Source organism: Nomascus leucogenys, chromosome 17 (genome assembly GCF_006542625.1).
Source record: "Nomascus leucogenys isolate Asia chromosome 17, Asia_NLE_v1, whole genome shotgun sequence".
In the NCBI taxonomy this organism is placed as follows: domain Eukaryota; kingdom Metazoa; phylum Chordata; class Mammalia; order Primates; family Hylobatidae; genus Nomascus; species Nomascus leucogenys.
The window spans coordinates 72,015,167-72,035,631 of record NC_044397.1 but is presented as its reverse complement, the minus strand read 5'-3'; the positions used below and the strand labels follow the sequence as shown (position 1 = coordinate 72,035,631).

Here is a 20,465-nt window from a genome sequence, read left to right as displayed (position 1 = left end):
GGAATCTTTCACAGCCTTGGACTCTCTTACTTTCTCTTTGATTATTAGCCATAGACAACTCTGGAGTTCCATACGGCTCTTATGATTTGGTTAGGAACACCCAGATGGTCTCCCTATCCTTGTGCTTGTAACATAATCCAGTCACAGGAGTAAAATGCATCCTATTAACAGTACTGAAGATTAGGGGGAGAGATCATGGGTCATTTTAGAATTTTGCCGAACTTGCACACCATGATGGTGAGATGGTAGTATGCATTAGTGAGGGGAGGTCTGAGGGCTGATATTGTCTTCCTGAATAGGAGTAGAAAATGCAGAACCTGAAGGAAATGCCTGAGAATGAAGAAGGTTTAAATAGATGACTAACAAGCTTTTGGTTTGCTAGTCAGCATTTTGGGGTCAGTTCTTAAATATTTGAGTTTGGAGATGATGAATTTGTGGGGACATCAATCCACATGGGTATGTGTTTTCCCCGTGCAGTCTGTATATACAAGCAGAAGTGAAAGATTTTAATTGAAGTTTCTTTTGGGAAAGCTGGACAAAAGGATGACAGGTCAGAGGAGATGACAGGCTGAAGTGATGTTCCCCAGAATCTAGGCCAGAAACAGACAAGACAGAGAAAACTAGTGAGAGAGAAGGGATAGCAATTTACTTAAAAGGGCTGCAGGGGTGGATGGCTGGATTCCAGTTAAAGCAGGAAGTGGAAGAAGTCTTCAGTAAGAGGGTAGAGATCTAGAGCACAGGTTCTCCAAGTGCGGTTCCTGAACCAACAGCGTCAGCATCACTTGTTAGCAAGGCAGATTCCCAGGTTCATCCCAGACCTAGGAAATGGAAAATTCTGGTAGTTTTTGAATGGAGCACAGGAATCTGCATCTTTAGTTGATCTGGATGCTTCAAAGGCTTGAGAATTATTGATGCAGCATCTCTCGTGTTGTGTAAGAATGCTTTTTATCATGAATGGGATTGAGGAGGGACAGTAGCCAATTCCTGGAAGAGGACCAGCTCTACCTGGGTGGGAAATGCTGAGCATATGGCAGAGGACAGATGGCCTGTGTTCTGCATGACAAGGATAAGTGTAAGACAAGGCTGAATCACTGGCCTTACAGTTTTCAGAAATAGTAAGTCCTGGCCATCCCATTCTTGATTGTGTTCGTGAGGTTGTATTCCAAGGCCAAGAATAGTAGCATTGACTGATGACAGTTGGAGAAGGGTCAGTCGGGGCCTGGCTTGGCTGTTCCTTAAAAAGGAGGGAATCCAAAATCCAGGAAAAGTGGCAGAAAATGGGAGTGAGTTTCTGGGACCCTGACTGAGTGCCTAAAGCAGCAAGAGACCAGTGTTGGCCACAGAGGGACACGCTTGCCTACGAGAAAGATCCGGCTTCACTTTGGCTCAGCAAACGATGGACTTCCTCTCCTCTAGCTGCAGGAACACCTTGGCCTCCTGAGATGCCTCTACTGTGGCCTAGTCTCAGCTACAAGAGCATGTGTGGGCTGTGGTCAGGCAACAGGAAGAGGAAGAAAGGGAGAGAGAGATTTTGGGATGTGGGTACCTGACCCAGTATGGAAATCCCTGTATATTCTTAAACTTTTTCTGAGTCACTCTGTGAAAATTGTGGGACTTCCGCAGTAGAAAGCAAGTGAATTAGAATGCAGCCATACAAGTTTTTCATTGTTTTAAGAACTCCCTAGTCCCCACATCAACAAATCATGTCGGGTAAATAGAAATGCACACTTCTGATATGGCAATAAGGCCAAATAATACTTGATATATAAAAACAGTGGGCCCACCCTATCAGCAGGTTCTACATTTGTGAATTCATCAAACTACAGATAGAAAATATTCAAAAAAATAAATGGATGGTTCTGTCTCTGTGGAACATTTGCACTCTTTCTTGCCCTTATTCCCTAAACAATACATTATAACAACTATTTACATTGTATTAGGTGTTATAAGTGATCTACAGATGAATTAAAGTATATGGGAAGATGTGTGTAGGCAACAGGCAAATAGCACGCCATTTAATATAAGGGACTTGGGCATCCACGGATTTTGGTATCTGTGAGGGATTGAGGGAGTTGGTCCTGGATCCAACCCCCCTCAGATACTGACCACTGTAACGTTCATACTTCTAAGTTTAAAATGTAACTATGTGTGAGTGAATGTGGGTAGCATTTGCTAAGAAAAGCCCTGTACTTGCTTGTGATATATAAAATATTCACAAGAAACTAGTACCACTGGTAGACATTGGGGAAGGTAACTGGAGTGGAAAGGAAGAAAGTAGAGTTTTCATGATTAAATCTTAGGTACCTTTTAAATTTGTATTATGTATTATTTGTACTTATGTATTATTCATAAATAAATACATTCCATTTAAAAAATAAATAATGAGCTTTTATTATTCTCAACAACAGAGAAAACTCCAGCCTGATGTCTATGGGACCTGAGTCCACACTGTGGAGGGCACAAGCTGTGGGAGGGCCTGGAAGACACGCCTCAGAGATTCTCCCAGTCCTGCCACCCCGTGGGAGACACTTCAAAGGAATCGTAAACTCATGTGACTAGCAGGGAGGACAACACTGAGGAAACTTTCCTGCCCAAAATCAGCTGCTGTCCAGAGCTAGCACCTGGAAGGAGACACTCCCTCTCCTGGGGTCACATCTTCACTGAAGGCGGGTGGGAGCTCACTGCTGTGACCCACATATCCTCCTCTCTCAGTGTCTCTACCCTGCTACTTTCTGACTGCATCTTCCTCTGTTCCTTGGTCAGTGTTTGAGAAGAGAATGTTGAACAAGTCACATCCTTGTCACTCTGAGTCAGAACTCTCATTTGACTTGGAAGATTTGTGCTTCCGTTTTTTCTTCTTTTTCTTTTCTTTCTTCCTTTTCTTATGCTTTTCTTTCTTCTTCTTTTTCTTGTGTTTCTCTTTACCTTCAGAGGAACTGGAGCTGCTCCCATCTTCATCTGAGGTAGAATCCTCCAGTAACTGTTTTAACTGCTGTATCCTAAACATTCAAGATTGACCAAAGAACAGTGAGTTTTAGCTTTAACTTATAACAGTTTCTTAGATAAATATGTCATTCAAAAGCAGTATAGGAGGATGATGAATAACCATGTCACAAAGACAGTATTTTTATTTTACCTGTTTTCTCATTCTTCTCCACCTGAATGCCTACTTTACATGACTGTAACCAGTGTACAAGCCACTTTGTATTCTTTTCATTGTCCTAGACATTTCTGCATGTTTCCACAGTCCTTACAATTGTAATTTCTAACAGACGCATACTTTACTAAACCATTCCCCTACTGCTCAATTTCTTAATCTACATCTTTAACAGTTATAATGTCACCAATTTGAAAAAACAAACCCTCCAATTTTTTCCACCTCTCTCTAATCATGTCTTATTTATTTATTTTTTTTAGAGACAGGGTATTCCTCTGTCACCTAGGCTGGAGTGCAGTGGTGCAATCGTGACTTACCGCAGCCTCAACCTACTGGGGTCAAGTAGATCCTCCCACCTCATCCTCCCGAGTAGCTGGAACTACAGGTGCGTGCTGCCATACTTGGCTACCTTTTATTTTTACATTTTTTTGTCAAGATGGGGTTTTGCCATATGGCCCAGGCTGGTCTCAAACGCCTGGACTTCAGCGATCCGCTGGCCTCGGCCTCCCAAAGTGTTAGGATTACAGGTGTGAGCCACTGAGCCTGGCCTAAGTATAATTTTTAACAAAAGCTCAGATCCCTAAAGACTCTGGAGAAGATAAACTGAATCACATGAAAATATCAATTATACTGTACAAGTAGACAGCACAACATGGGTTGCCAACATCAACTGCAGTGGCCAGAGAGCTGGACCAAGCCCATGGCTTTAAGCTAACCCAAGGAGGAGGCTGGCCTGCTCATTCCCCAGCACTGGCCTTTTCAGCCATGACTCCTGCACTCCACATATTTTCACAATTGAAGTACCATGTTTACTGCACCATTCCTCTAACACTAGAGTGGTTTTCTCCAACTTTATATAATTTTAAAACTTTAAGGGAATATTGTTATCATCAGGACAACCTCACCTTACATCCTTTTCATGTCGTTTATTGTCTCGTATGATGTCATACATGGGATCTTCATGTGCCTTAAGGGTCAGAGAAGGTTAAGGTTTGGTTAGGCTTCATGGACCACAAGTTAAATACAACGAAATGCCTATGTTATGAATACCAGTTTATTTATTTTTTTTTACTGTTTCATGAAGCTGCATGTTCAACATGTTCTAGGTCACATCACTGAAAACTCATTAAGGCTAAAAAATGGATTTTCCAATTAGAAAAATACAGGAAATGGCTACTCTCAGCACACTGTCTTTGGGGTAGCCCTGCTCTGCAGGAGCAGTCACAGAGCTGTAACACTGCCACCTCAAAAACAAAAGAAAAATACAGGAAATAACTGTCATCTAAAGAAAAAATATACGGACACTTTAATCTTACAATTTAAAGACATGTACTCTTTAAAGACTGGGAAATTAAATCCCTGATTTTAGTCATGAAACATGACTTTTTTACACAGTAAATTTTAAAAAGTGGGGTTGAATAGATAACAATGTCTGTTTCAGAAAAAAAAAATCACTGTTCCAAGTTATAAGCAAAGACCACTTTAATAAGAATTCCTTTTTTTGTTAAAGAGCTAATTTGTCATACAAATGTAATTTAATAAGCATGTAGTTAACAGCATACACTTTGGTCAAAGGGCTTCTGGGAATGTATTTTATGTGAACATTCAGTTCACTGGTGACTTTATGCTTCACTGATTTTCACTATCTCTGATAAATGTAAATTGACACTCTGGGACTTAACTTACCACTCTGAACTGCTCTAACTTTTGGTTGCCTTTGATAAAGAAAGGGCATTCTTTGTCACCCGTTCGGTGACCATACCGTTTGCAACGCCAACCTGAAAACAAAAAGAGAAATATTTCTGTAAGATAACACAGTTTCACCTACTCAAGATAAAGAATCAGCAGAATATATTCAAGTTTTTCTTCATTAAACTCTAATTCTAAAACAAAACATAATTATGGACAAGCCATGTAAGATCCCAGAAACAGAGGTAAACTAATTGCTTCCCCAAGCATCCTTTAGTCTTATACCTTTAGGAATAATATTCTATCACCAAGTATTTATGAAGCAATCCAATGGAAAATTACTTCAAAAGGTGAATTTTTTTTTTTTTTTTGAGATGGAGTCCTGCTCTGTCGCTCAGGCTGGAGTGCAGTGGTGTGATCTCAGCTACTGCAACCTCGGCCTCCTGGGTTCAAGATATTCTTGTGTCTCAGCCTCCTGGGTAGCTGGGATTACAGGTGCGTACCACCACACCCGGCTAATTTTCGTATTTTTAGTAGAGACGGGGTTTTGCCATGTTGCCCAGGCTGGTCTTGAACTCCTGACCTCAGGTGATCCGCCCGCCTCAGCCTCCCAAAGTGCTGGGATTACAGGTGTGAGCCACCACGCCCGGCCCAAAAGGTAAATTTTTTTTAAAGTGTGTTTCACTATATTTTTCAGAGTAAGTGTTTTCATAAAGTATCTCTGCTTCTCATTTACTATTTTAGACACTATAAAAGCTTCTTTCTCAGGTTGAGTCTGTTCAAAACTCTCACTTTTAAGTAAATAAAATCACAAGTTCTCTTAGACTATTAATGTTGGCTGGGCACAGTGGCTCCTACCTGTAATCCTAGCACTTCGGGAGGCAGAGGCGGGTAGATCGCTTGAGGCCAGGAGTTAGAGACTAGCTTAGGCAACATGGTGAAACCCTATCTCTACAAAAATACAAAAAAATTAGCTAAGCCTGGTGGCGCACGCCTTTAGTCCCAGCTATGTCAGAGGCTGATGTGAGATCACCTGATTCTGGGAGGTGAGGCTGCAGTAAGTTGTGATCACACCACTGTACTCCAGCCCGGGTGACAGAGTGAGACCCTGTTTCCCTGACCCTGGTAGAAGGTTGTTTAATGTGTGGAAAAGGTAAAACAGAGGGTCTCTGGCCAGGGAGACCAGGGAGACATCAGGTAGGTCTGAAGGAAGCTGCTGCAATAGCCACAAAGGGTCACGCGAATGAATGAAAAGCAGATGGACACATTTCCAGACTCCTTCCACTCGGCTCCCAGAACACTCATAGCATGGCTTTCCCTCCATGTGGGAGCCTTCTGTGGGAAAATATAACCCACCCAAAGAAGAAAAACAGACAGATATTGAACTCTGAGGCACGTTGTCTTTGCTCTTAACAAATGATCAAGGCAATGAAGCATTCCCATCAATATTCTCAAGGAAACTGATTTTTAAATTAGAATTCAATATCCTGGTAAAGTTAAAAATCTGTCAAAGATGATTCCAGAAAAGTAAAGGTCTTGACATTTTTATCTCCTATAAACCCATTTTGAAGGTAACTGCCATGGGATGTTATATCATAAGGAGAGGATATAATAAAGAAGACTCAAGACACAGGAAAATGGGTGATCCAACACAGGAGAGAGGCTAAGGGAACCTGCAGAAAGATGGTGTCTTAGTCAGCTCGGGCTGACATAACAAAATGCTGTATTCTGGGTGGCCTAAACAACAGAAACTGGTTTTCTCATTCATTCTGTAGGCTGGAAATCTGAGATCAGGGTCCCAGCAAGGTGGGTTTGTGGTGAGAGATTTCTTCCTGGCTTAAGATGACAGCCCTCTTTCTTCTTCACATGGCATGGGGGTGGGGGGTGGGGTGGATGCTTCCTCATCTAGAAGATGGAGAACATGCCTTGGCAATAAGAAGGCTGTGGTGAGAGCAAGTTAAATAAAAGAAGTAAACACTCTTTGTAGACTGCGGCATGTAAGTTGCATGGATTAGGGAAACTCTCCCACACTCACACTGCATAACTTTGACTTCTTTCCCCAGTGGCATCCAAAGTCCTTTAGTTGGTGCATGCGCCAGAAATTCCCTGGCGTGTTCATTGCCTGGTACATCTGGTATGCAATCTTCTGGCTTAGTCTCATCTTCCTAAAAAAGGGAACAGGTGTAAACAGCATGGCAAGAGCACTGGGATTCTCTCCTGCTCCCCTTGGAGCCACCCTTGTCTGGCTTTTTCCTGGGCTTCCGGTGCCAACATCATCTTAGTTACCCCTCAAAACTAGAAAAAAAGACAAGTTACACCTGATTGAAAAAACAGGAAACAAATGTACCAGAAGAACTATACCAAAAACAATGTAGCTGTTCTTAGAGAAAAGTTACTGGTGAAGCAGAAAAATCTGTCCTTATATAGCAATGACTGGTAAGCTCCAAATTAGATTCTAAGATTAAAAAAAAAAAGTTTCAGTACCTCAAAATGTAAAATTTAAACCAGGCTTCTTGGAATAATAGAAATGGCCTGTTATGCTAGAATAGATTATTATACCCTGAAGGCCCTGTCATATTTTACAGTCACACGCATGCTGTATCTCTGATGTGCATTTTTACCACTCAATAACTGCATTTACAATTAATGTGTTTTCAAACTTTTGGATTTTTTTCAAGTTTCTATGCATATTAAATTTATAATAGACTAATGTTTTTAAAGAATATTTCTTCGTTGAGATTTATGAAACAGCAAGTTTTCTTGGCCGTGGCCGGCCACTCTAAGTCTCCCTCGTGCACACACACCCTGGCACCGTGGCCAGGGAGCTGCAGGAGGGATGCCTGCACCGAGGAGCGGGACTGGATAGCTGTCAGATCTCCTCAGAGTTTACTGCTCTCTGAGCTGCTGAGCTCAAGAAACCAGCACAGGATGGACCGAGGGGCTGAGCCAGGTGAGGCCGACAAGGAAAAGGAGCTTAGAGATGCCATCCCTAGCAAGAGAGAAGAGGGGCATGGCCAAGGAATCCACGTGGGCCTGCACTCGTTCTTCAGGGAAGGGAAACAAGGCTGACGAAATTTCCGCAAAGGCAGAGGCTTGTGACAAAACTAAAAATTATGACCCCTCAGTCATCTGCAGGAAAGAAACAGGCTTTCGGTAAAAGGAGACTTAACATCATGCAACCATTTTTCGTAACAAGTTACTGAGTCTACAAGTATGTCTAGTGGAATAACCAAGAGTACAAACTTCACACTAACCTTGATAAGCCCAGGAGGAGGTTTTTCATAACTGGAAAACAAAAAACAAAACCTTATCAACCATGTTAATGTAAACATAACACATCAAGTTACTGCAAAAAAGGGGCTGTAGGATTTTTAATCAGAGATTTTAGCAACAATAGGCTTTTATCACTGGTTTGCAGACGAGCAATCACCTGAGAAGAGCAGAACACTTCTCCCTGTGCTGAGCGGCACCTGCCATCTGAGACTGGCCAGGCCTTCCTTATTTCCCTCCAGGGACTGAACCCAGAGGAGACACAGAATGCTGAGCACCCAAGTCTCCAGATGGGACAGGCAGCGAGATGGGAAGGAAATTCTGAAGGCGAGGTGTTTGTGCACTCAAAGAGCAACTCTCAGGCTCCTAAAGCAATTTGTACCTCCTCTCAAAAGAGTAATATGCAAATATTTTTAGCTCAGGTCTGTCCCTTGACCCTTTAAACCTTTAGGGGAGTACTTTTTTTTTTTTTTTTGAGACAGGGTCTTGTCGTGTTGCCTAGGCTGGTCTCAAACCCCTGGCCTCAAGCAATCCTCCCACCTCAGCCTCCTGAGTAGCTGGGACTACAATTGTGTACCATGGCACCATGACACCTGGCTCTCTCATTTTAATACTTCAGAATGGCTGCAACATATAGAAACACTTAATGATTTAATGTTTTCTTCATTTGGACTCTCATCTTATGCATAGTTTAAGGGACCCTTTAGAAGACAATGAATATTGGAAAAGGGAGTCAAGAATAGACTAAGGGAAAAGTGAAAAAATTTTCATTTGGCCAGGCGTGGTGGCTCACGCCTGTAATCCTAGCACTTTGGGAGGCTGAGACAGCCAGATTACTTGAGGTCAGGAGTTCGAGACTAGCTTGGCCAACATGGTGAAACCCCGTCTGTACTAAAAATACAAAAATTAGCTGGGCATGGTGGTGGGTGCCTGTAATCCCAGCTACTCGGGAGGCAGAAGTTGCAGTGAGCTGAGATCATGCCATTGCACTCCAGCCTGGAAGACAGAGTGAGACTCTGTCTTAAAAAAAAAAAAAAAAAAAAAAAAAAATTCATTCTCCCCTTCTATAAGATGCGGGAGAAAGCAACTTGATGGACAATGGATAAGAAATACTACTAATCCCGGATCTGTTCCCTCAAGATTAAATAGTAAACAACTGTGTATTAACAGGATTAGCTTTGTAAGTGTGGTACAGTGCTTTCCCAAAGCAGATGCTTAAAATATTTCTAACAAAAAGCTTTGGCATGACATAGGCCTGATGGAGCAAAAACAATGGAAATCTGCACAACTTGTGAAGATGATACAGTTTATCTGTAGCCATTCATTAGAAACATTAATGCTATACCTTATGCATAGAGACTAGAAGGAGCTTGACAGTAAAGTCTATAAATCCAAAAATCCAATAAATGAGTCCTTTTGAGCCACAAGCATTATAAAAAAATATATGGCCAATCAAACTGAGATCCAAATTCTCAAAAAAAGTAACTGTTCTTGCCCAGATGAAAATGAGTGTGATGCAACTGCACATTTGGAAATATAATATTATCAGCAATGGCATTCCCAAAGTCCATTTTACAAGTGGTTTCACAAGTTTAAAGAAGGGTGGTTCATGTTGTTTCCTAGGGCTGAACAATTCATTAATGTAGTATACTCAAAAATGTATTTCTGAAAGTAGTATTTAACTACTAAATACAGATTAGAAAACTGAAGTATGTTCATGCGCAGTTTAGGTTCTATGGTGTGACAGTTAAGAGGTACGCATTTATCTTTGCAGTCACTGTCACCCAAGCTGGAGTGCAGTGGCGTGATCACAGCTCACTGCAGCCTCGAGCTCCTGGGTTCAAGCAATCCTCCTGTCTTGGCCTCCCAAAGTACTGGGATTGTATACGTGAGCCACTGTGTCCAGCTGCAGTTAATTCTTAAGATAAAAAAAAAAGTTGATTGAGGTGCATTATTTTGTGCCATCTGAAAAGCCTTACTTAGTCATTCAGACTGTACTAACTTTCTCTGAGTAGGAAGAAGACTACAATTATGTCTGAGGGGAGACACGCTGTCTTCTCAAGTGTGTACAGAGTAAGAAATCTTTTGTTAAGTGTTTCAAATTACTCTTTCTGTTGACTGTTGAGATGGGTTTTCTTTGAGAAGAGTCCCTAACGCAAGTGTACTCCATTCCACACAATTGTTCCTGCAGCTGCATCCAAGTGGCTGCATGGCAGAGGTGAAACTACCACATACACCCAGAAGGTCTACTCTGTTATGCCTGGCAGCCCAGGAGCTACTGAGTGACAGAGAGTGTTGGAGCAGGTGGAAGCTTCCTATGCCCTCAGGGGCCTGGCAGGCAGGGTCACCGAGGGAAAACTGTGGTGGAGACTCAGGAGACTCCATCACATCAGGGATGAAAAGATATGAATTCAATTTATAAAAGAGCACTGTGGGGCTTCCCATTTAACATGGCCAACTGACCAACATGCTTATCTATCTCCTTCCCCAGACGCTTTAAAAATGACAGTGAAAAAATAAAAAGGCCATAAAGATATCCCAAAAGGAGGCAACATCAGAGGACGTTTTCAACAAATTTGGGACAGTGGAAATAGCAATGGACTTCCTGGGGTGAAGGAAGTAACAGTTTTCAGAAGATGAGGCTTCCTTCCTACAGCCAGGAGGCTGCCTGCCCAACACTTGAAGGAGGCTGCAGGGTTAGCCTCTCCAACTCAGCAACACTGGCAGCCAGGCAGAGATCCCTGGCCCCCAGGCAGAGGACTCAAGACCCTTCTCTAGAGGAACTTAGGAGCCCCAGAAAAAAATCTCCAACTACTGACATTTGGAAGTCTCTTGATAAAAAGGGTACCCTGCAGCATGAGCGCCCTATCATGAAGCTATCTGATCAACAAACAACACCTTCTCTCTTTTTTCTCTCCCACACACAGCTGCCCTTGACAAGAGCTGTATAGCGCCTACTCTTAAATGAGTTGAGGCCAGAGCAGCGGCTCATGCCTGTAATCCCAGCACTTTGGGAAGCTGAAGTGAGAGGATTCCTTGAAGCCAGGAGTTCGAGACCAGCCTGGGCAACATAGGAAGATTCCATCTCTAAAAAAAAAGTGTAAAAAAACTAGCTAGGTGTCATGGTGTGCACCTGCAGTCCCAGCTATTCTGTAGGCTGATTCAGGGGGGATCACTTGAGCCCAGGAAGTCGAGGCTGCAGTGAGTTATGATCGTGCCACTGTGCTCCAGCCTGGGTGACAGAACGAGACCTTGTCTCTAAAAAACACAGAACAAAACAAAATATGGTTGAGATTCAAGAATACCCAGATATTAGAGAAAGAAAAAAAATTACTAAATGGAAGACAGCAATCAAAAGAAAAGGCAAACAAGAAATAGAGGCAATGTAGGGAACAAAAGACAACAAAAAAGAAAAACGAGTGAGTATCCTCATAGATGAGTGAAGATATTTCACTTATGAAACAAGAACAGGATAATATAAAAAACAACTTGCAGAATGAGAAAAAGCTTTTTGATTTAGAAATATAACAATTAAATGTTTAGTAGAGAAAAAGATACATCTACGAAGTACAATGAAAATACGAGGAGACAGAAGAGATAGAGCAACAGAAAATCAACAGAAGGAAAAAACAAAATTGGGGAGAGGAAATAAGACATAAATTTATGTATGTAGTTAATGCATTTATGACATGTCAAGAAAAAAAGGGTCAACTGCACAAACTGGGGAACAACACACACTGGGGCCCACTTGAGGGTGTAGGGTGGGCGGAGGGTGAGCATCAGAAAAAATAACTCTTGGGTACTAGGCTTAGTACCTGGGTGATGAAATAATCTGTACAACAAATCCCCATGACATGAGTTTACCTGTATAACAAACCTGCACATGTACCCCTGAACCTAAAATAAAAGTTAAAAAAAAAAAAAGTCAATTGGAAAAGACTAACATTATAATGAAACTTCAGGATGGCAGCAATAAAGAATAGTTTCTTAACATTTAAGGGTGAGGTGAACTTGAACAGGTAACTTATAAAAGAAAGGGAGTCAGAATGGCATCAAACTCCTTAGCAGTTTTGGAAGCTAGAAGATAGTGATGTACTATCGCCAAAACTGAGTGAAAATTGTTGTTACTATTTTCCTCCTGCCTCAGCCTCCCGTGTAGCTGGGACTACAGGTCCGTATCATTGTGCCTGGCTAATTTTTTTTTTTTTTTTTTTTTTTTTTGAGACGGAGTCTCACTCTGTTGCCCAGGCTGGAGTGCAGTGGCGTGATCTCGGCTCACTGCAAGCTCCGCCTCCTGGGTTCATGCCATTCTCCTGCCTCAGCCTCCCCAGTAGCTGGGACTACAGGCCCCCACCACCACGCCCAGCTATTTTTTTGTATTTTTAGTAGAGACAGGGTTTCACCGTGTTATCCAGGATGGTCTTGATCTCCTGACCTCGTGATCCGCTGGCCTCGGCCTCCCAAAGTGCTGGGATTACAGGCGTGAGCCACTGCGCCTGGCCGTGCTTGGCTAATTTTTAAATTTTCTGTAGAGACAGGGTCTCACATTGTTGCCCAGGCTGGCCTTGAACTCTTGGCTTCAAATGATTCTCCTGCCTTGGCCTCCCAAAGTGTTAGGTTTACAGGTGTGAGCCACCATGCCCAGCCCCAAAATGATTTTTGACCTATAATTGTATACCTAGTCAAATTATGTACCAAGTTTTAGGATAGAATAAAGACATCTTCAGATATGCAAGGTGTCAAAAACTTTACCTCCAATGCACTCTTTCATAGGAAGCTGCAGAATTGGCTTTGGTAAAATGTGAGAGTAAACACATAAAGAGGAAGACGTGGAATCCAGGAATGAGATGCAAGATAGGAGAGTGGGAAAGGATGCCCTAGGACCACTGCTGGACCAGGTCTAAAAAGTAACCAGTGTACTGAAGGACAACAGAATGAAGAGCCTAGGTAAAAAATGAACTGATTAATTACCTGATATGTAGTTATGTGTGGAAAAAGTACTACTGGGGCTCAGAAAATGATACCCCAAAGTATGGTGCTTTGGCATGCTGAGTACTTTGAACTAAATGAGATTAGAGAAGGTCTCAGAAGAAAGTTGCTTTCTGACCTTCTCTTGCCCTCCTGTCTCCTGCCCTTCTTTCTTCCCCAAAGCAGTCAGAGAGGCCAGAATTCCTCTTTTCCACAAGTGGGCCATAAAAACTAGAACAAGTCTCCCACAAAGCAAGCCAGAAGACCTAAAAATAACTTTAATTTTTTTTTAAAAAGATAAAATCTCAGTGGAACTTTTTAAAAAATATTTAAAATAATAATAATAAACTCCTACAAATATTACCCTAACATTTCCTTGCCTTTCTGTTTCGGAGCTGGCCATAAAAAAATTAGCTGACCTACCTTGTTTGATAGATCAGGACCCCTCATTCCAGAAAGGGTCCTGCCCCATACCTGGGAGGAAGTTATCATACATAGAGAGGCCTGAAAAATCTGAATCGACAGGCCTTGCTGATTTTCCCTATTGCCACTGTATTATACCCTTTTTTGTCCAATTATATTTCTACACTGCTATACATTCTTCATCCAAACTAAGCATAAAAATAGTTTACTCTGGGTCTCTGGGTCTTCCTTTCTCAATGTTCCCATGCCACATAAAACTTTGAATAAATACATTTATGCTTTTTTCTTGTTGATCTATCTTTTGTTATAGGAGTATCTGCTGTGACTCCTATGATAGGTAAGGAAAGATACCTTTTCACCTTTATGGTACTCAGATTTTGGAGACATTGGGGGAAAAACAGCAGTAGAAAATTAAGCAAGTGAAAAACAAAGACTCTTATCAACTACTTAAAAGTTAACAATAGTATAGAAAGCAAAATAAATCAGAGTACACTACTTGGCTCAAAAGTGATTAATAATTCATAGTTATATTGCTGTTTTTTTGTTTGTTTTTGAGACAGGATATCACTCTGTTGCCCAGGCTGGAGTGCAGTGGTGCAACCATGGCTTACTGCAGCCTCAACCTCCCAGGCTCAAGCAGATCTTCCCACTTCAGCCTCCCGAGTAGCTGGAACCACAGGCATGTACCACCATGCCTGGTTAATTTCTTTTCTCTTCTTTCTTGCAGAGATAAGGTCTATAAATGCTGCCCAGGCTGGTCTAGAACTTCTGGCCTCAAGCGATCTTCCCACCTCTACCTCCCAAAGTGCTGGGATTACAGGCGTGAGCCACAGAGCACAGCCTAGTTATAATAATGTTAATACTAAGCATTCGTTTAGCAAAAATTGCTATGATGGAACTATACTGGAAGATTGGAAACAAGAAGGGTAGGTAAAGAACTAAATCCTTACTGTGACAAGAAGTTAATAGGTATGTCTAAGATGTTGAATTGATGTAAACAGTATAAATATACAATTCAGGAATATACAGTTGGCGGGCGCAGTGGCTCATGCCTATAATCCCAGCACTTTGGGAGGCTGAGGTAGGCAGACCACTAGGTCAAGAGATCGAGACCATCCTGGCCAACATGGTGAAGCCCCATCTCTACTAAAAATATAAAAATTAGCTGGGCATGGTGATGCACACCTGTAGTCCCAGGTACTTGGGAGGCAGAGGCAGGAGAATTGCTTGAACGCAGGAAGTGGAGGTTGCAGTGAGCCAAGATTGCGCCACTGCACTCCAGCCTGGGTGACAGAGTGAGACTCCATCTCAAAAAATAAATAAATAAAAATAAATATACAGTTAAATCCCAGAAGTAAAACCTAAAAGTTCACACAGAGAAGCCTGGTTTGGGAGGGGGAAGAGGGACACAGGGAATATGAGTGGTTACTGAGGAGCTGGGCAGCCTATTGCTATTTTTTGGTAGCATTTTTAGTACTATTTGAATTTTAAAACTACACATTACTCTGGTATAAATACAATTTAAAGCTCAAACAAGATTCTGAACTAGCCAAAGCAAATGTCTCAACACCTCATTCAGTTTTAAATCTCAGAAGCTGGAAAAATCCCACCAGTCAATCAGACACCTGGGTTCAGCTCTAGATTTGCTGGTTAACTGGTCAATGTATGCTAGATCACATGACAATCACTGTTCCTCCAGTTTTTCATCTGTAAAAGTAGGTTACAATCTCTCTCATCTGTGAAAAAGCTCTCTGAGCTACAAATAAGTGGAATTAACCATCCTCTAGCATCCTACAGCTAAATATATTGAGGGCTGAGCAGGGCCAGGCATTCTGGTGCTTATGCTAGGGGAAGTTCTTTGAACACCTGACTTCCCTGGGAGAGCAAGAGCGCCACATAGTGACTTGAAAGGGCCAGGACTGCCGTGTAACGTGGATGCCCACAATGCAGGGTCTCTATCCTGCAACCTCTGCCATGCTAAGGGGAAAAGTCGTTCAGAGCGGGCCACACTGGAAAAAGAGCAGGCCAGGTCCCAACATAGGAATTTATCTCACATCAAACCTCCCAGAAGGTTAATTATAAAGGATTTTAACTCTTTGAGGATCTTTTCTTATATGAATTATGTTTTTTTAAAAGTAGACAAATTAAACTTTACTTGAGCAAAGAACTGTTTTCAAAGACGGCACCGCCATAACCAGAATAGGTCCAGAGCAACTCTGAGGCTGCCACCTGGTGGGATAACATTTATGGACAGGAAAAGGAAAGTGATGCACAGAAAAGCAAATGAGGTAGAGAAACAGCTGGATTCCATACAGCCTGGCGTCTGCCTTCTTTGAACAGGGTTTCAAAGGTTGACCACCTGTGACGGCCTTAAAATCAGCTGCTGTGATTGTCTGAGACTCAGGTACTTATAATAGTAGGTTACAGTCTGTTTACACATCCACTTAGGTTACAGTTCACTAAGTATAGAGAAACTTTTAGGCTAAACTTAAAATATTCAAGGAGGCAGCTTTAGGCTATACTCAATTTAACACCTACTTAGCACAGGTAACTAGAAGTGCCTAAAACAGAAACGAATTCTTGAATAATTGAGTGAATGCCACACTTAGAAAAGGTTGTTTTATGCAGCTAATTATAGAATCACGGACAAGAACTGAAAGAGTTGCTGCTTGAACTTTCCACCTGAGGTCTGTGTTCGAATTTAGGAAACGCCACCCTGATAAATGACTGCAAAAGACAAGAATACACCATCCCCAAACGTGCCACCCTGGCATGTTGATGACTTTGAGCTATAAGTAACAGAACCAAACAACACAGGATAACTTATTCAGCTACCCCTCAACTGCCTAAAATAAAGTATGACTGCTTTTTTTCCTTTTGCTATTATTTTTCGACTCGCCTGTTGTAAAGAGAAATGTACACCTATAGAGTAAATTTTCTGTAGTAAATGTATCTGTATCAGGAAGACAGCTGCTTGGGGGAAACTTTTATCGCCTGAGCGCCTCATCGGGATAACAAAGCAACCTTTATTCACCATACATTTCCCCCCTCACCCTTCCATAAGGTCTGCACCACGCCCCAAAAGGCCCACGCCCCTATTCCCTGGCCCTTCTTTCAGTCTCCCACTTTTGTGGCCCTCTAGTGCACGGGTACATAATTAAAAGTTTTTCTCCTGTTAATCTGTCTTATGACAATTTAATTTGTGGCCCAGCTTAAGAACTTAGAAGCGTAGAAGGAAGCCATATTTCCTTCCCCTACATTTGAATTTTCTTTACACCAACTCTGCCGGGTCATCTGGACTCTCCTGGAACCCCCTGTAGCTACGGAAGCGCAGGGGCTCCCAAGTCAGATTCGGCTTGATGCCGAGCGGCAGCTGGCTCCTTGAACGCCCCTCGCTCCCCACCAGGAGGACGGACTTCAAGTCCTTGACCGCGGCGCCCGACATCGGTCGCCCGCACCAGGCTCCTGCCGGGCCCGGCCCCCCTGCCTGCTCGCGGGGGCTGGGAGGACCCGGCCTAGCGCCCACCGCGGCGTCCCGCGCCCCGGGCCCCTAGTTTCAGAAGATGGGCCGCGCTCGGGACTCACAAGGACTCCAGGTGCTTGAGCTGCTGCAGCTGCTGCGCGTCGTGCCGCCGCCGCTTCTGCTCCCGACGTCGCTGCAGCTCCTGCTCCGGCGGCTCACGCGGCCGCCGCGCGCCCGCAGCCCCTGCGTCCTCGCGCCCCGGCCGGGACGACATCTCGGCCCCCGCAGCGCGGCTCGGGCAACTCCCGCGGCGCGGCTCCGGCGGCGGCGGCGGCGGCGGCCAAGAGAGCACTTCCTCCGCGCGGCGGTCGCGGGGCCCCGCAGCGCCCCCTCCCGCCGCCGCCCCGCAACTCACCCCAGCGGCCCCGAAGTCTCAGCGTCGGCCGCCGGATCCCCGCCTCCCCGCGCCGGGCCCCAAGTCAGGGCTCCGGGTTTCGGGCCCAGCCGCCAGGCAGGCTGCTGCCGGTGGGTGGGGAGCGCCGGCTAGCTGGAGCCGAAGCGGGGTGGGGCGCTGGTTGGGAGCCTGGGTGAGCTTCCCGGAGCCTGGAGGTTCCCGCCCGGCCACACCCACCTCAGGTATACTAGCAACAGTCACATAGGAATGAGCAGATGAACTGTATTCATAAAAAAAGTTCAAATTAGCCAGGCGTGGTGGCGGGCGCCTGTAGTCCCAGCTACTTGGGTGGCTGAGGCAGGAGAATTGCTTGAACCTAGGATGTAGAGGTTGCAGTGAGCCGAGAACGTGCCCCTGCCCTCCAGTCTGGGCGAAAAACCGAGATTGTCTCTCAGACAAAAAAAAAAAAAAAAAATTCAAAAAGTCAAATGTATAAACATATAATTATGTTCGGTAATTGTGTGCACCCAGCTTTATAACTGCGGTCATCTGAAATACCATGAGAGACAACCTCTTTTGACAGGATGGGTCACCGTGACATCACCACTGTGCCAGTCACCCAAACAGCCAAGATCTTGAGAAATTTCATCTTTCACAAATGCAGATGTACAGAAAAGACACTTATTTATTTATCGAGGAAATTTCTACATTTTTACATATATGTAGAATGCTTACATACACAGTCGCCGTTGTAATGATGAGCTTTGAGTCATATTTGCAAAAAATGCATAAAACAAATTTGAACTCTCTAAAAGTCTTTATACAGTTGATGCCTCCAGTGTTAGAAATGATGTTAAGATGTAATACGTAGCATAGTGAATTGTAAAATATAATGCTGACAATTTAAAATAATGAAAAAGCTAAAAGAGAAAATAGAAAAACAAAAGCAAACTAAAAAGAAAATTCAACATAGCAAAAGTGTATTGCAGGGATAGATTATGGGCAATTGCATGGCGATTGTCCACATGAACTGCCCAACTTTTATGATGATTAACATATTTTGAAGTCTTGCATCATGATGAATAGCTTTTTTTTTCTTTTAGGACATGGCTCTCCTCAGTTATACAGTCTCATTAATTTTCTATGTTATACTGCTCTTTCCAAAATTCTTTTTAACTTTTAAAAATTTTTTATTTTATAGAGACGGGGTCTCGCTATGCTGCTTAGACTGGTCTTGAACTCCTGGCGTCAAGCAATCCTCCTGCCATAGCCTCCCAAAACACTGGGATTACAGGTGGGAATCACTGCGCCTGACTGTGAAATTATTTTGTGATTTGATATTCTCTGACTTCTCTTTGTGCTCTCTTTCTGTTGTACATACCCTCCTGTCCATGAACCCCTCTGTTTTTCATTTTATTCTTCTGCCCCCTCCTAAGACACCAGAGATTCATTCTTGAGGCCAGTCAAGCAGCCTTGGTGTTGGCCCACTTGTGGTGGGGCAGCTGCACTTGGTCCTTAGTCTGTGCTACTGAACAGGTTTTAAACCCTTCAGAATGGCGCAACTAAAAAAAGAATAGATTTTCTCCTGTTTGTATTGATCACCCTTCACAGTGTAACCTTGACACCATTATTTTGCTGCTAAGGTGTATTTTTACAAGCTCTTATCTTATCAGTGACCTTTCCCCACTGGGGATATGAGGAGAGGAAAAAAGTAGGAGAAGGGAAAGATCACATTCTAATACATGGCTAGATTAGAGAGTACAATGCAAAATCTTTCTTTTTTTTTCCTACCCAAAATACTAGCCTTCAAGGAACTCTCATGGTGAAGTGGACCCTCAGGCGTGCATGTCTACGGTCTTCTGCAGCGCAGTAGAAACATAAGAAGCCCTTTGGTCATGCGCTAAAAACAGCTGTTAAAATTACTTCTAGGGCCAGGCATGGTGGCTTGTGCCTGTAGTCCTAGGTATTTGTGGAGCTTAGGTGGGAGGATTGCATGAACCCAGGAGGTGGAGGCTACAGTGAGCCATGATCGTGCCACTGCACTCCAGCCTGAGTGACAGAGTGAGCCCCTGTCTCAAAAAAAAAATTATTTCTATCTATCAATAGTTGCTAACCAGCAGCATCGGAGGGAAAATGGCAGACAACGTGCTTTACTTTAGTCTTGCAGGTACGAAAGACTGAGGGAGGAAGGGCAGACACAAAACTTAATTGGTATTCTGGGGCAAATGTTTGGCAACTCAGTTGACATTTCTCCTTCTCTTCCTTGCTACTAGCTTTGATTTTGTTCAGGAATCCTACAGGAAGCTGGTTAGAGAGTGGAGGCCTCTTCATTCCTCTCTAGAGGTGAGTCTTGACTTGTCTTAAGCCAGTCATAGTAATTTCGTTCTCGTTTCCACTGATTGTTTTAGCAATGGACCTGTGATGCAATTTTAGCCAATGAGGTATGAGGAGAGGTCAGGTGGAGGTGGCTTTCAGGGTAAGGTTGTCTTTGCTCTTAATAAATGATGTTTGGGAGTGCCAAAGATCCCTTTTCTACCTCCAGATGTTGTTGCCTGCAACCCCCAGAGGATGGCAGAGGACAGAAGGAGACCCCTGGGTCCTTGGGGATGTGATAGAGACATTTGATCAACCAGTCCTGGTGTTGCTGCCTATCTATACTTCTCATTCTGGGAGACAGTACATTTCTTTATTATTGAAGTGATTTTGAGTTGGGTCTTCTATTACTCATAGATAAATGTGATTCTTTACATTTATATAGTGTTGTGCAGATCTCCCCCTGCCCACATATGTTGTCCCAGTTGATTCTCACAGAAACCCTATGGGGGCATGCAAGACAATATAAGATAAGGAAATTGAGGCTCAGAAGGAGAGTGTGGCCCTACAACCAAAATGATCTGATTTCTAGTCCAGAGTTTTTCATCAAACCTCATGAATTTAGGTGTGTGGGAATAGTGGGAGTGGGAGAATCTCTTGGAAACCCTTGGAGAATCTTGGTAAAGAAGAGGATAGATAGGAAGCTGCTGGAAGCAAATTTCCCTGATGTGCCATTGGCCTCAAATCGGCTCAGATGGACTTTTGGGGATGTTTTTTCATTCCATTTA

The 20,465-nt window shown here is 43.2% G+C and overlaps 1 protein-coding gene across 1 annotated transcript; it reads right to left on the bottom strand.

The window, feature by feature from the left end:
- Positions 1–2,366: 2,366 nt before the first annotated feature.
- Positions 2,367–17,277, bottom strand: LOC100602814 (retinitis pigmentosa 9 protein). The gene is made up of 6 exons (XM_003279187.4): positions 17,093–17,277; positions 8,101–8,131; positions 6,882–7,011; positions 4,844–4,935; positions 4,063–4,124; positions 2,367–2,999 (listed from the first exon to the last, which is right to left on the bottom strand). The coding sequence occupies exons 1-6, from the start codon at positions 17,242–17,244 to the stop codon at positions 2,801–2,803; spliced, it is 666 nt and encodes a 221-aa protein (XP_003279235.2). The 5' UTR covers positions 17,245–17,277; the 3' UTR covers positions 2,367–2,800.
- Between the last annotated feature and the right edge of the window lie 3,188 nt (positions 17,278–20,465).